General features: G+C 50.1%; 10 protein-coding genes across 10 annotated transcripts; 2 read left to right on the forward strand and 8 right to left on the reverse strand.

Annotated features, from left to right (window-relative positions):
* Positions 1-144: 144 nt before the first annotated feature.
* GL50803_006736 (uncharacterized protein) lies at positions 145-1,095 on the reverse strand (the record flags this gene model as incomplete). Its single annotated transcript, XM_001707531.1, has 1 exon — positions 145-1,095. One exon carries the CDS (start codon positions 1,093-1,095, stop codon positions 145-147), a length of 951 nt encoding a protein of 316 aa, XP_001707583.1.
* Positions 1,096-1,505: 410 nt separating this feature from the next.
* On the reverse strand, positions 1,506-2,264 carry GL50803_0016647 (uncharacterized protein; the record flags this gene model as incomplete). The annotated part of the gene is made up of 1 exon (XM_038045878.1): positions 1,506-2,264. One exon carries the CDS (start codon positions 2,262-2,264, stop codon positions 1,506-1,508), a length of 759 nt encoding a protein of 252 aa, XP_037902347.1.
* Positions 2,265-2,307: 43 nt separating this feature from the next.
* On the reverse strand, positions 2,308-4,077 carry GL50803_0014284 (Hypothetical protein with antisense transcription; the record flags this gene model as incomplete). Its single annotated transcript, XM_001707530.1, has 1 exon — positions 2,308-4,077. The coding sequence occupies one exon, from the start codon at positions 4,075-4,077 to the stop codon at positions 2,308-2,310; it is 1,770 nt and encodes a 589-aa protein (XP_001707582.1).
* Positions 4,078-4,401: 324 nt separating this feature from the next.
* On the reverse strand, positions 4,402-6,075 carry GL50803_0014285 (malate dehydrogenase; the record flags this gene model as incomplete). Its single annotated transcript, XM_001707529.1, has 1 exon — positions 4,402-6,075. The coding sequence occupies one exon, from the start codon at positions 6,073-6,075 to the stop codon at positions 4,402-4,404; it is 1,674 nt and encodes a 557-aa protein (XP_001707581.1).
* A 122-nt stretch (positions 6,076-6,197) lies between these two features.
* GL50803_0088888 (uncharacterized protein) lies at positions 6,198-7,376 on the reverse strand (the record flags this gene model as incomplete). Its single annotated transcript, XM_001707526.1, has 1 exon — positions 6,198-7,376. The coding sequence occupies one exon, from the start codon at positions 7,374-7,376 to the stop codon at positions 6,198-6,200; it is 1,179 nt and encodes a 392-aa protein (XP_001707578.1).
* Positions 7,377-7,482: 106 nt separating this feature from the next.
* GL50803_006744 (Centrin) lies at positions 7,483-7,968 on the forward strand (the record flags this gene model as incomplete). The annotated part of the gene is made up of 1 exon (XM_001707525.1): positions 7,483-7,968. One exon carries the CDS (start codon positions 7,483-7,485, stop codon positions 7,966-7,968), a length of 486 nt encoding a protein of 161 aa, XP_001707577.1.
* Positions 7,969-7,992: 24 nt separating this feature from the next.
* Positions 7,993-10,311, reverse strand: GL50803_0016648 (uncharacterized protein; the record flags this gene model as incomplete). Its single annotated transcript, XM_001707524.1, has 1 exon — positions 7,993-10,311. The coding sequence occupies one exon, from the start codon at positions 10,309-10,311 to the stop codon at positions 7,993-7,995; it is 2,319 nt and encodes a 772-aa protein (XP_001707576.1).
* A 204-nt stretch (positions 10,312-10,515) lies between these two features.
* Positions 10,516-11,169, reverse strand: GL50803_001345 (Ribosomal protein L10a; the record flags this gene model as incomplete). Its single annotated transcript, XM_001707523.2, has 1 exon — positions 10,516-11,169. One exon carries the CDS (start codon positions 11,167-11,169, stop codon positions 10,516-10,518), a length of 654 nt encoding a protein of 217 aa, XP_001707575.2.
* Positions 11,170-11,338: 169 nt separating this feature from the next.
* GL50803_0032531 (PHF5-like protein) lies at positions 11,339-11,605 on the forward strand (the record flags this gene model as incomplete). The annotated part of the gene is made up of 1 exon (XM_001707521.1): positions 11,339-11,605. The coding sequence occupies one exon, from the start codon at positions 11,339-11,341 to the stop codon at positions 11,603-11,605; it is 267 nt and encodes an 88-aa protein (XP_001707573.1).
* Positions 11,606-11,649: 44 nt separating this feature from the next.
* GL50803_0042008 (uncharacterized protein) lies at positions 11,650-13,902 on the reverse strand (the record flags this gene model as incomplete). The annotated part of the gene is made up of 1 exon (XM_001707520.1): positions 11,650-13,902. The coding sequence occupies one exon, from the start codon at positions 13,900-13,902 to the stop codon at positions 11,650-11,652; it is 2,253 nt and encodes a 750-aa protein (XP_001707572.1).
* Positions 13,903-13,919: the final 17 nt, after the last annotated feature.

Genomic DNA, 13,919 nt, shown 5'->3' on the forward strand with positions numbered 1-13,919 from the left:
AAAATTTTAGAGCAAGATTTACTGCACTCACGTACTCGTCTGTCCGATGCACTCTGAAAGATGAAGAGTAAGCGATGCTGTAGGATACTGCAAGAGAGCTATAGCTGTATTTTCCTGTCTTTGGGATCTGCTGGACGTGTTAGTCTAAAGTTGCATAAGTTGCTCCACCTCAGAGTTCTTGAAGCGCATGTAGTCAAGCATGTCTCTGCGGCTCATTTCCTGGTTCAGAACTTGCGGCTGCCCGGCACCTTTATCTTTCTTGAAGCCGGAATCGTACTTTCGAGGGCTTGTTTCTTTCTTCCCAACGGCCTTCGGTTTGATGCAGCAGATAATAACATTGATAAAGACGAGGATGAGAATAAAGATTGGTAGAGCGAACATTTGTGAATTGGTCTGCCCTGATTGGTGCACCCCCGAGATAATGTCCTGGAACGACTCTTGCTTCACCACTGTTCCATTATACTGTCTGAAGTAGCGAAGCGCTCCAGAAATCAAATTGATGCTTACATTTTGCGCACTATTGACCTGAAAGATCCCCGCGATGACAGGGTTGGCATACATGGACACCTCTACCGCCAGGAATATCTGCTCCTGTGGGTCCAGGACGGTCCACTCCTGGCACGATGGATCCGAGAGAACCCAGCGCCTGCAAATTCTGATCTCCGTCACTTCACATCTCGAGACGTTGTGAGTGAATATGGCGCCGGCTATCTGGGGGAACACCCCGTTGTCAGGCAAAGATGAGCACACAGAGCTAGCCATATACGCCTCTAGAAGGGATTTGAGAGCATTTCCCCTCAGATAGGTGAGTGTAAATTGGTCTGTGGGAACCTTGTTGCCTACTATGGTCTGTAAGAGCATTGGGGCTGTGACCTTTCCAGCTGGGATATCACCCGTGAAGCTCAGTGACTGGGCCAATACCACTGTCACGCCACTGGCAAGCCGTACTCCATCCAGAGTTATTTCTGCTATCTTGCTGGGCTGCACCTGAGACATGTTCATGGCCTCTTGGAAGGTAACGTAAAATTGGTTATCAATGTTGCCTATTTGGGCTGTTATGGCAACAAAACTAGCCAGCCAGAGATACACGATCATCCCTATCTTTGGCTAGTATTTTGGCTTTGCCTCAGATTCCCACACTAGCTCCGGAAAGAATTTTGATCGATGCAAGTATGCAATCGAAGTGAAGAGTAATGATATGCAGCTACATTAGAGGGCCATCTAGTCCATGTATTAGGGGGAATTCAGCGGCAAGAGAGAAATATTCACTCTATCTTACAAGATAGCATGTAGTAGACCTGGATTTCTGGGCGTTGTCCTGCTCACGAACAAAAATAGAGAAGACATGCATCATGTGCCACTATCACGATTGTAGGGAGCCCCACCTTTGTGAAGAAACTCTTACGTCATTCGGGGGCAAATCGGGATACTGATAGCAAGCTATGGAAGACAGGACACCCGTTGGCTAAAGCAATAGTGACCATACCTTACCGTTACCAATATTACTAAGTCGGTACCTGAAACACGCGAGCTCGGTGTCCTGCTGATAGATGCTGATTCTGGCGTAGATCGGTGTTGACTCCAGTGGCGCTGCTCGCTTGGTATTTCTTGCCCCGATCCTGCGAGTTGAATATGTACTCCCCCGTGCTCATGATGCTCTCGTCATGCTTTTCAGAAGGCCGATCGAGAATGAGAGTGTTTGCTCTGTTAACTGTGTTGGCCTCCCCGACGAGGCCTCTATACCGATTTAGCGTAATCGCTTTGGCCGACTCGGGCCGGAAACCAGATGCAATTGTCAGATATTCTGCCGATAGAGCAGATTGCCCAGTGGCTTTAGCCAGGCGTGCCAGGCCTTCAAAGCATGATCGAAGAGCCCGGATGTGCTCCTCCTCGAAGTCTGTGCATGTCGATATGATCTCGCTGGCTTGCTCTGCTGACGCTGTGCCGTGTAATTTTGTGGCAGTCTTAAATCCAGCCATGGCGCGCTTAATCACTGACTTTGAGATTTGTAAGAATGCAAGTCTCCCGGCATTCAAACTAATTGCTACCTCACTAAAGAGATCCTCAAAGTGACGGGCATTAGCTGCGCCATTCAGTGCTAAAGATCTGTAGTCCAACGGTTCTGTGGAAGCCATGCAGTGGAGTGCCCTTGCAAGCGCACCAAAACTCCTTGAAGTGTCCTGGAGACACTTCATGGTGTTCCCGAGCGCCACAACAAGCTTCTTTTCCGCAGCCAGGCGGATCGGCAGGCTCTCGGCCTTCATAGTTTTAAAATCACAAAGGCACTTGGACACCGTGAGCCCGGAGTCATGAAATGTTGTACTTGGACGAGCTTAAAACCAAGCCCAATACGCTAATTAGTGACGTGATGACGTTATATACCCCCAATTCCTGGATAAGAGAAAACTTAAACCTCGGGCTCCTACTTGCGGAAAAGGTGAGCATAGAGCAGAAGAAAAAGCGACCGAGTGACAGAAGGTATATGCTTATAGTCTTTTGGTCCATCAATAGGTGTGTTACCAATAGAATATGTGCACCTATGAAGAGATTACTAACATAGCGCACTATTGAGGTGCCAGAGTCATTATAAATGCTATCTATCCACAACTTTTCTATCTGAGTGAGCCACTTATAGTTAAATTGCTTGAAAATAGGTACAAGTCCGTTCAATTTAGCCATTACTGGATAGGACACTGCAGAACATGCAATGCACAGGAACACGACGTGCCGCTTGATGAGCACCTCCTTTTTGTAAGCGCGTTCAGCGTGTGCTCTTACTATTGCAGCCGTAAACAAATCCACAATGGAGATGCTTAGCGAGTTGAATGTGTCATACAAAAAGCGGAAAAGCGTTAATTGCATTATTTTAAGTGTAGAGCGTTCGGTGGCCATTATCTGTAGTCTAGAAAATACGCACATGGTGAGCAGGGGCACTAAGATGCTGATTCGGTCCAGGTAGACAGGTATCCACGAAACCAGAAAGTGCTTCACGATCTCTGCAAGGCCTCTCTTGTCAGTCAGAAGAACTAGGAGGCCGTAGGCAAATGGAATGCACGAGACGGCAATAGGATCCCTCTTGTGGTTTGCCCATCCCATCTCTCGTGTTCTGCAGGCGACCAAGCAGGCGGCGATGACTATGAACATGCAGCTCGATAATAGAATGCTAAGGTGGTAGCTGTACAAATGCACCCTCATAACCAGTGATTTGGATGACTCCTTACTCACCTGTGGAATGTTGTGCGGGCTAAGTAGCGAAATAAGCTCCTGGATGGTCGTTGCAGTTGACACACTGTGTGGTTTAGTTGAATACAACATTCCCTCGTGGTAGAACTCACTGGTTGGGAGCTTGACAGATTCATTGAACTCTCCTGTCCAGTAGCTGGCCTTGCGGACCATCGGCATGCTCAGGTAGAAGATAGACACCATGAACACAAGCAACTTAGTGAACTCTCTGGCAGCAAGTGCCCCTAGCAAGATGACTGATCTCTCCTCGGCCATGAGAATGTGTTGCATGCAGGTCGATATGGTAACGATGGTTGCATTGATCCAGGTGGAGACCGTGTAGGCACGCATGCACCAGGGCGCCAAGTCCCCAAGCAAGCGAGTGATGAGGGTGTTTTGAAGTAAGGTGCACAAGAATGCTACTGAAAGGGTCATGAAAAGACTAAGCAATATGTATGCCCATGCGTAAGCAACAAAACTCAGTGCTTTATCCTGCTGAACCAGCTGTGTTAGGGAAACGTGTGCAACGCGTGACATCGCATAAACGGGCGCCAATATGACAATCTCTTGAAAACAGTACAGGATGCCAAAAATATTGACCATTTGTATCCCCAAATATTGTACAAGTATTAAGAATATTAAGAAGTTGACAATGTGGTGAAGATAGTTTAACAAGATATACAGGCCCTCATAACACTTATTACTTACGTGAGAGCCATGAGAAATCGTGTTAAAGAGTGCCGGGCGTTTGTACTGCCTCTCTGTGTCTTTTTGGACATTGGAGGCCTTAGAGTTAACCTCGAATAAATAGTATTCATCTGCAACCGCGACAACGTACGACAAAAGAGTATTCATTGCAACGCTCAAAATACCGCGGGAGGTTGTCTATGCAGCAAACGAAGGCAGTGACAAGTAAGTAGCAAGACCTTGCCCAAATTTTAAAGTTCTGCTAGGAAAGTATTTGTAAATAGAACAATTGTCCAATCAAATGTTTTATTGTACAAACTATTAGATGGCTTCTCAGCGGCCTAAGCAAGGGGGTCCGTGTTGGTATTACTGCCACCTCACGATGTCCCTCTTCTTCTAGTAAACCCTGAATGAGCGAGAGGTCAACAAGATGTTGACCCGTTAATCCCTGCCTGTGACAATGAATTCACTTAAACGGCGCCCAGTGCACATTCAATACTTAGGAGACCACTGGGTATCCCTCAGCTGGGCTAGCAGCTCAGTGTCAGAGGACGGAAGTATGCGACGGGACTGTCCCTGCTTTTCGGCGATACGGATAAGTCCAAGGGCGCACTGGCACGAAATCTCGCGGATTTCATCCAAATCTGGAAGAAGCTCGCCTCTGCGGAGCTTTTCTTCTGGGACCATTTGCGCTAGAGCCCCAGAAACCCCGGTAATCATCTCGTCAGTGATCTTCTTTGCCCTACAGACATATGCCCCCAAGCCGATCCCTGGGAAGACATAGAAGTTGTTGCACTGCGCAGGCTGGATTGTGGTACCGTTCGGAAGTGTGAGGCTCGGCATAGGGCTGCCAGATGCATAGTATGCAGTGTTGTTGGTGTACTCCATGCACTCTGCAAAAGTGCACTCACACTTCTCAGTAGGGTTAGAAAGCGCAAGAACGATTGGCGGCTGGCCAGTTGGGAGGCCCTCACACATTGTCTCAAGAATCTCACGTGTGAAGGATTTCCCCACTGTCGAGAGCCCTAGAAGGCACGTGGGCTTGACTGCCTTGATGACACTCAGCAAAGTTGTGTGGCCCTTGATAGAAAGGTCGTGACGCACATACGGAAGCTTATGTCCGGGCATAGTCCCATTCACAAAGTCATCTCTATCTGCTGTCAGCAACCCCTGGGAATCTATCACGTAGAACTGCTTGCGGGCCTGTTCAAGCGTGTATCCCTCACTTACCGAGAGAGACGCTATGTTATCTGCGACACCAATTCCGCCGGCTCCAGCACCGAACATAACATACACCTGTTCTGACGCTTTGGCTGTCCTATTCATCTTCAGAGAAATAGCACGGAGTCCTGCAGCAATGGTGGCTGCAGCAATACAGCCTGTGCCCTGAATATCGTCGTTGAACACAGGGCCAGCATCGCGGTGCTTCTTTAGCAGTGTAAAGGCAGTGTCATTAGAGAAATCTTCGAATTGGAAGATGCAGTCTGGCCACTTGGAGTGCACGGCCTCAATCGTCTCCTTGATTATCCCGTAGTACGTGTCGTCCTTGTTCCGCTTCTCTGGGATGCCGAGATAATGAGGATCTTCTCTGATCTTGTCCGTGTTACACCCAAAGTCAAAGGAAATCGGCAGTGTATGCTCCGGTGCAAATCCCCCGCCCAATGAATAGAGGGTAAGCTTCCCGACACAAATCTGGTGGCCACCCGTTCCCAAATCTCCTAACCCAAGAATGCGTGTTCCATCGGTCGCAACGATGATGCGTGGGCTATAGGGCCATTGGTCAAAGATCTGCTTGACTTTGCCGAGATGGGTGCGGTTCAGATAGAAGCCGCGAGGATAGCCCTGCCAGAGAAGTGAGTAGTTGGAGCAGGCAGTGCCCACTGTAGGGGTGTAGACGATGGGGAGAACCTCCTTCAGATACTTCAAACAAAATCCAGAGAAAAGGGTTTCATTAACCTCCTGAAGACGGGTCAAGTAGAGCCACTTTTCGGTGGGCGTGGTGAGAACATCAAATTGTGCGCGGCATCTGCTGATTTGCTGCTCAATCGTCTCCACTCTTGCTGGAAGGCGCGCAACAATGTGGTGAGCCTCTCGCTCTGCAGCAGTGAAGGCAGTATCCTTATTGCAGTCCTTGTTGCGCAGCACAGTGGAAATAGTTATGGGCATTTTTAAAGCTAAAAATCAAGGATCTTTCAAAATCGTTTGCACTGTTACATACTGACCTGTTGATGTTTTGAACAGAATACCCAACAAATAAATTCACATCGGTACTCCAGATGCACATAGACTTATTTGACAAAGTAGAGAGAAAAGGCAACAACCAGACCCGCGAGAGAAAACGCGTTCCCTACGATGTGCACCACAATTTGGTCCGTGACGTCTACAGGCCATGTCCTGGGCCAGCTACGGAGAGCCAAAAACATCAGAAGCGATGCATACCCTTTACGAGACGTCACAAATGGGAAATTATTAGACAAAAAGTCCACGACTCGCTGGATGTTAAAAGCGTAGAGGAGGACAGAAATAAGGATAAAGAGATAGAATAGCAGCTCAAACCAAAAGTTTGGTGAACGCCACCCGCCTCGGCCAACCAATATTATCAAAATGTAGGCAACCAGTGTGAATGTAGCGCCTAAAATCAGCAAAAATGCCACCATCTTGGAGATATCCTCTGGGTCTGTCAGTGGACCGTATTTAGAATCAATGTGGTAGGCCTTGATGCTTTTCCCCCCGGTTCTGCTACGCTCCGCGCGGTCACCCCTGCCCCTCTCGTTCTGCAGAGAGTCACGTCTCCTACGTCTGGCTCGGCTATCATAGATCTCCGAACCAGTATGGCTGCTGTAGCTATGTTCAGCACCGCTATCTGACCGTGACCTGGAGCTAGTGTTGCTGTGCTCACTCTCATCGACGCGCCGCCTTCTGTGGTCGGCCTCGCGCTCGTGAGATCGAGTATGATTTCTGTCACGACTGCGACTGCGTTCATAATCATAATCGTGGCCGTGGTCACGATGATAGCTTCGTTCACGGTCCCTGCCCCCACTTTTAGATCTATCTCTGCGTCTATCCTCATTGTGGCTGTATGCTTGGCTGTTCGCTAAGCTTCCCGAATGACTGCTATGACGAGAGCTGTGATGGCTCGAGTAAATGCTTCGCCCGTAATCGTCGTAATCTCTGTCCCTAGATTTTGATCTTGACCTAGATCTGCTGAGTGAGACAGAATCTGCGTGGTAGTCCCTGTGACGGTTGGAGCCATAACCATCGGGCATGCTATACTGCCCATGGCTATGGTGTGTACCTCTGTGGCCTGGGCTGGGCTCAAAGGAGCGATCGGCTGGGTAACGGGTGATCCCACTTGCGTGCCTCTGTCGCCCGGCTGTCTGCGATCTTCCAGGGTGCTCACTATAGAAGTCACTTGCCGTGTGCCTCCTGTCGTATGGACTCAAGGCCCACCGTCCGCTGCTTGACATGAGGTCGGAAGTGTTTGCTATGCCCTACTAAACTTTTGGCCATTTTTATTAAAATATTAGACATTTAGTATGTTATCCCACAAATTTTGGCAGTCCAAAATCTCCTATGGCACGCAAACCAAACGCTCGATCTACAGAGCCTGACTTGACAGAAGAGCAGAAGCACGAGATTCGGGAGGCCTTCGACCTCTTCGACTCCGATGGCTCCGGCCGAATAGACGTCAAGGAGCTCAAAGTGGCGATGAGAGCCCTTGGATTTGAACCCAAGCGGGAGGAGTTGAAGAGAATGATCGCAGAGGTGGATACGTCTGGCTCTGGGATGATTGACCTTAACGATTTCTTCAGGATAATGACTGCCAAGATGGCGGAGCGCGACTCGCGAGAGGAGATCCTCAAGGCTTTCAGGCTTTTTGATGAGGACGACACCGGAAAGATCTCGTTCAAAAACCTGAAAAAGGTCGCCAAGGAGCTGGGAGAGAACCTTACTGACGAGGAGATCCAGGAAATGATCGACGAGGCAGATCGCGACGGCGACGGCGAGATCAACGAGGAGGAGTTCCTCAGGATAATGCGCCGCACGTCCCTCTATTAGCTGTAAATGGTTCACTTGCACAAATTAGAGGGCTAACAGCTGCGAGACCTTCACCCGCTTTCCGCAGCAGTCGCACGGGCATGTCGGCTCGTCCTCCTCAGAGCGGAAGCACTCGCGGCTTGGTGGGCGCATCGCATCGAGTTTCTCCTGGAGCTTTCGCCTGTTCTTCTCTGCAATCTGCGCCTCCATGTCCTTGAGCATCTGCTCTCTCACAGCACGCTCGTGCTCTGCACGACATCGTCTCTCGTTTGCTGCGTCCTCTAAGTCTTTGAGGTATGCAGCCATGTCGTCAGCCTCCTCTTTGGCGCGCTGAAGCTTATCACGCATCCGCTTTGCCGTAGCATCACGCAGAGCTGTGTCTCTAACGTCCTCTGCTTCCCTGCGCTTACGGGCAAGGATAGCCTCGATGTCCTCCGGTGGAAGGGCCGAGCCCATGTCATAGTAGTCCGGTATGCGAGCATTAGCAAATTCGGGAAGGTTGTACTCAGCCAGCTGACGGTCCAGAAGCTCCTTCTGCAGTCTCTTCTTAGCCTCCTCAGAGGCCTTATCAAACTCTCGCCGCAGAGCCTCCTCTTCCTGAAGAGCCTTGGCATACTCGATGTCCTCAAGGCGGCTGCGCTTCTTCTCGCTTTCCTTTGCCTGCTGCTTAGCCGTGAAGTCTCTGATAAAGTCTTGCATGCTCTGCTCGGCAGCCTCGCGTCTCTTCCTCTCAAGCTCCGGATCGTTATCGAACAAAACAGGCATCGGCTGAATGCTTCCTTCAGAGAGGTTGTGGCCAGCACGGCGCCACCGCTTGTATGCATCGTAAAGCCTGTCTGCTTGATCTTTATTGTATTCGTAGTGCGATCTGTCGCGTTCGTAAGCAGCCCGCTTCCTTGCCTCCTCCTCGCGGCGCGCCTCTTCTGCTTGGCGCAAAGCCTGCTCTGTGAACTCCTTCTTTTCACGGGCAATACGCTCTGCGTTAGCCTTACGCTTTGCCTCCATCTCCTTCTTGGCGGCACAACTAAAGCAAATCAGTCCACGGAACGGCCTTGTAACAGAAGCGGTCGATGGGGTGCCGTGGACGCGAGAATTAATATATGCATCCCGCGCCTTGTCCAGCTCATCGTGGAGAATCCGCTCATATACCGGGCCATACTCTAAGTGTGACCGAACAGGTGGCTTGAATGTCTTACAAAAGTCACGCGTGAACTCTTCTGCCCTTGTGCGGAAAAGTTCCTCGGCAGTTACACCTAGTGGACGGGTCCCTGAGACGGAGAGAGGAGTCTTCACCTCTGAGGCAACGAGCTGGGTTGCAGATCGCGAGAGGGGCTTCTGTGAAACCTCAGGCACAGAGTCAGACATTGCTGGTGGAAGCATGCCAGTGTTGTCAAGCGTGACCCCCAGAGCGGGTTCCTGCATCATCGTTTCTTCGTGGACGCCTTTAGAGACGGTGCTGGCCGGTCTATCGGTGGCTCCAAAACTTCGCACAGACATACCCATGTCGTTTCTATTGGACATCAGCATGAGGAGGGTGTTCTCATCAACGCGAGGAGTCCCCGGTCTTGAGCCTTGTCGTGACTGTCTTTGGGATGGGGGCAAAGAATCAACCCGGAATGGTGTGTTAAGACTGAACGGTTTCTGCTGCTTGTTAACTGGTCTGACTGTGCTTTCGTGATTAAGAACGTTGCCAAGAGAACCCATGGACCCCGGGCGCCCGTTGGTCAGAACGTTGTTTGCCCGCGGAGTCATTGTACGGGAAAACGGTCCCTGTGCCGCGGCCTTTGCGGTTGCGTCGTATGGTCGTGTTGTTGCCATTGTCACGTCCATCGTCTCGCTGGAATCTTTCGGTTCCGGCCACGGATGGCGATAAGTCGGCTCTCTGTGAGGTAGGGATGGATGCATGTTGAACTTGTAACACCTGGTTCGGCGGTCAAAGACCAAATTCCCAAGGCCTGGGAGCTGCAGGTTCACCCGCTGTGCCCTCACGCGTATAGCGTCGCCTAGCTCCTGGAAAACAAACTGCAGAAGGGTCTTCGCATCATGGCGGGACGCTGTGGAGAAGTCCGTGTAGCACACTTGCCTTATTGCCGAAGGAACCATATGCTCGTCTGTCTCACAGCGAATGTTGTTATTTCGCACAAAGGTCTTAGTGAACCGTGCCGTTGGTTTACCTTTCGCATTGAATGAAAAGACGGCAAACGGCGGAATGTCTGTTGAGCAGTTATCGTTATAATTGTAAACAACTTGCGCACACAGGTCGCGCCAGACCTTGGTGATTTCGTCAGCTGTTGCGGTAATGAAAGGTTTCTGCAAAACCAGCGCAACCATGTCGCTATTACCATACTCCGTAACAGTCGTCATTTTTTACTTTCGGAATTCTCAATGCCGCGGAATCCTGTTATTAATTTTGAAAGAACCGGGTGAGAACGCGGCACGCGGAAGTGGGTCTGGCGGCCACCAAGAGCGGGAGTTGCGCATGGTGACGGGGTGATTTACTCGGCAGAGCCTCCCAAACAGAGTTTGGTCGAAATCGATGCAAAACCCCGGGAACCTTCTCAGAAGATCTTAGAAGATGCGGTGAGACGGGCCCATCGTGGACTTGATGTACACGGTCTTGATGTTCTGCCACCCCTTCTTGAGTTGCGTGGCGAGGAAGTTGAGGGTCGTCATGATATTCTGAGCTATCTCGGACGCCGGCATTTTGACGTTGCCGATGGGCCAGTTTAGTCCGACAGCTTTCTTGAACTGGACCTTGATGGTGGACTTGCACTCAAGAACCTTCAGCTCCAGGTCCTCATCGGGAGCAAGGGGCAGAGGGGTGCGGCCTGCCTTCGTGAACCCTGGGCCGGCGTAAACCGTGATCTGACGGATAAGAGACTTCGACGCAAGGAAGACGTCGTAGGACTTAGCGAACTTCTTGATCTGCTTGGCGTCCTTGTTGAACTGCTGGAGATGCTCTATCTCTACGTAGTTCAGGCCAAGCTTCTTGGCACGATCGGCATCGCGAGCATCGGCAATGACGCAGAGCTTCAGGTTCTGCTTGGCTATGTGGGGAAGGACGAGGGGAAGGTTGAAGCGTGGATCCTTCTTCGGGTCGTAGCCCTTGAGTCCGACCTGCAGCTCCACCGTTTCCAGAAACTTGCGAGGCTTCTCGTTGGTGGCGCGCTCGATGATCTCCGCGATGTGCTTGTTGAGGGCTTCGGGGTTAATTCGCTGCATCGCGAACCCCATTCTTAATGACTCAGATTCTAAATTAATATTGAAAGATTTTTATAAATCCACCTCGCTCCGTTTGAGACTTCCACCACCCACTTCTTGCGCAAGGTACGAGTGTGCATAAATAGTAGGGATCAATCTAGTGGCCTCAAACAGTTCTCAAGCAACACAAATGAGCAACCCACAAGTTTGCAGGGGATACACGGGAAGCTTCGTGGGGCACGTCTGCTCTTCGTGTGAAGGAAAATGTGTCTCCTGTGAAACCTCCGAACGTGGTGCTGCTTCCTGTCGGGTGGCTCAGATTTGTCGAGTGTGCTCCCAACGCCCCCGAAGAGCATGCGTTCTGTGTGGACTTCCCGGAACTAATCTCGCGTACTATTGCGAAAGGTGTGTCATGCTAGAAAAAGATCGTGATGGTTGTCCAGTGCGCATATCATGACAGCCTTTCTCTGCGTCTTTACACCTAGGCACGCTCATGCTCTGCTATATGTTAATAAATAGGGCAGACGGCATGCTTGCTTTGCAATCTGCAATCATCTTGTCTATTTGTTTGATGTAGTTATCGATAGAGAGGCCAGAGTACGTCATGTGGATCCCTGCCTCGTGCTTCGCGTCTGCGGCCAGATTCCTCAGTCCTGTGCTGGCTCTTTGGAGCTCCCTGAAGCAGCTCCATAGCCGTGTCTTTCTGGCCTCCAACTGCTGGATGCTTGCAGTGTTGTTGTTGTACTTCTCAAGAAGCTCGCAAAAATCACTTATGAACTGCACTTTGTCTTCTATCTCATTACACAGCAGACTCTCCTTCCGCCAGAAATCAATCATTTTGTCTATTTTGCCCAGATCAGTGTCTTTGCTGGATAAAACTGCAAAAAGGTCCAGCCGCTCCATGATGGGCATCTTCAGCTGCTCCCAGACCTCCACCAGCTGTGCTGTTGTGCCGTTGTCTCCCAGTGGAAGGGCGACGCCTTCTGAAAGAAAATTAGTGTAGGACTCCAGCTCTGAGACCTTGAATGGGTTGTCTCCTGTAACGGCGAGATCCAGTTCTGATAATACCTCATCGATAAGAGGCGCTACCTGCAGCTCTCTGTGAGCCAGGGGGTGTAAGAAGAGGCGGGTTGAGGCCATCTCATATAGTGCCATGGTCGCTATCCTTGGATCGAGGTCCTTGTCAACATTTGCTTCGTGGTACTTGGAGAAGAACGATAGCAAGTGTTCATTATCTAATACACACTCCTTAGCGGCAACATAATTATCTAGCCTTTGTACGGCTGCTATCTGGTCATACTCCTCCTTGTCGAGGAATGTTGTGGGCTTTCTGGCCCGCGCTGGGATCTCCGCGCCCTCTGCTATCTGCTTACTTATCTCGGCGTCATACTGATTCATCATGCGTTGCATCTGTTGTGCCGTAAGATCATTTGATGGCTGATATCCTTTTTTATTGAGATTCACGTATGCGTCAGACGCGTGGCCCTTAGAGACCCTTTTGAGCTCCTCCTCGTTTGCTTTGTGCTCCTCAAATACTGCATGTAATTCAGTACGCCTGTTAACAATTGCCCTCTCACAATCCTCAATGTACTTGCTAACGGCTGTGCCAAATTCAGAAGACATATAGGCTATTTCCACGTCTGTATTCTTATGCTTATATGGAGCATGTATTTCTGCCTTTAGTAAATCGATAGCTTCTCCCAGAGAAATCGACTGTAGTGCCTTCAGCTTCCCACTCAAGAGCAGGTTATCGACCTCCTCCTCAATCTGTGGCCGTGACAGGTCCGATATCTTGAAGTTAGCAGAGGAGAGCATGTTGTCTTTCCCATGCTTTTCTAGGAACTTGCACAGGCAATTACCATAAATGCAGTTGTCCGATGTGAAACCAGAATTATTACTATCATCGACGCCATCATCCTGTGGCTCGCTTGACGCCAAAATCAGCCGTGCTATCTCCGTTGTTGGCCTCAGCTGCAAGAAAGAAGAAGAGCGTAAGCTGGCAATGAAGTCCTTACCAAACGACGTAGCCAACTCTGCTGGTATTCCGTTAATAATGCTATGAATGAGCTGCTTTGTTGTGGCATTCTCGTCTGTTCTGACCTGTTCAAAGTGAGTCGGACTGTACGGTCGAATAGGAAGAAAGGGCATGTAGTTAAGGGCATCATCGGGTTCCGTCTCATGGCTATTCTTGGACTCCTTCTTATCCTCATTTGGGGCCTTGATCACACGCGCCTCTCCTGTGATTATGCTCTTGCTTCTATCAATGTCCACCCGCTGATCGAGGTATGCGCCAGCTGTCCGTCCAGAGGCTACCTTCTCCTTCATCTCGTATAGCTTGTTAACGGGAACCATGCCGAGGGCCATGCTCAGACCGGCGTCCCGATAGTCTGCTTTATTGTCCACGTCGAAGAGAAGGCGACTTATGTCGTCAATGTCTCCGCCAGTTCTAGTGGAAATTATGCCAGCAGTTACCCTTTTCCTCAACTCTTCATGTGCCAACTTCTGCATATCCTGTTCTCGCTGGGCGTTGAGCTTCACTGGATCTGGAAGAGATAACCGTGCTACCTGAGCATTATCCTCCTCAGACAAGGGAAGCACATTGGATCCCAAATGGGGCTCTTCGACCACAGACAGGTCAACGAGATCCTGCTTTAAAATGCTCGGCTGTGTAATCTTGGAGTCAGTTTTTCTAGCCTTGATAATATCTGCAGCCAGTTTCTGTGTGTATGTTTGCTCTGTGTACCCATCTGCCATCAGTGAAGCGGGCTTTA

The sequence above is a fragment of the Giardia intestinalis genome, chromosome 5 (genome assembly GCF_000002435.2).
Source record: "Giardia intestinalis strain WB C6 chromosome 5, whole genome shotgun sequence".
In the NCBI taxonomy this organism is placed as follows: Eukaryota; Fornicata; order Diplomonadida; family Hexamitidae; genus Giardia; species Giardia duodenalis.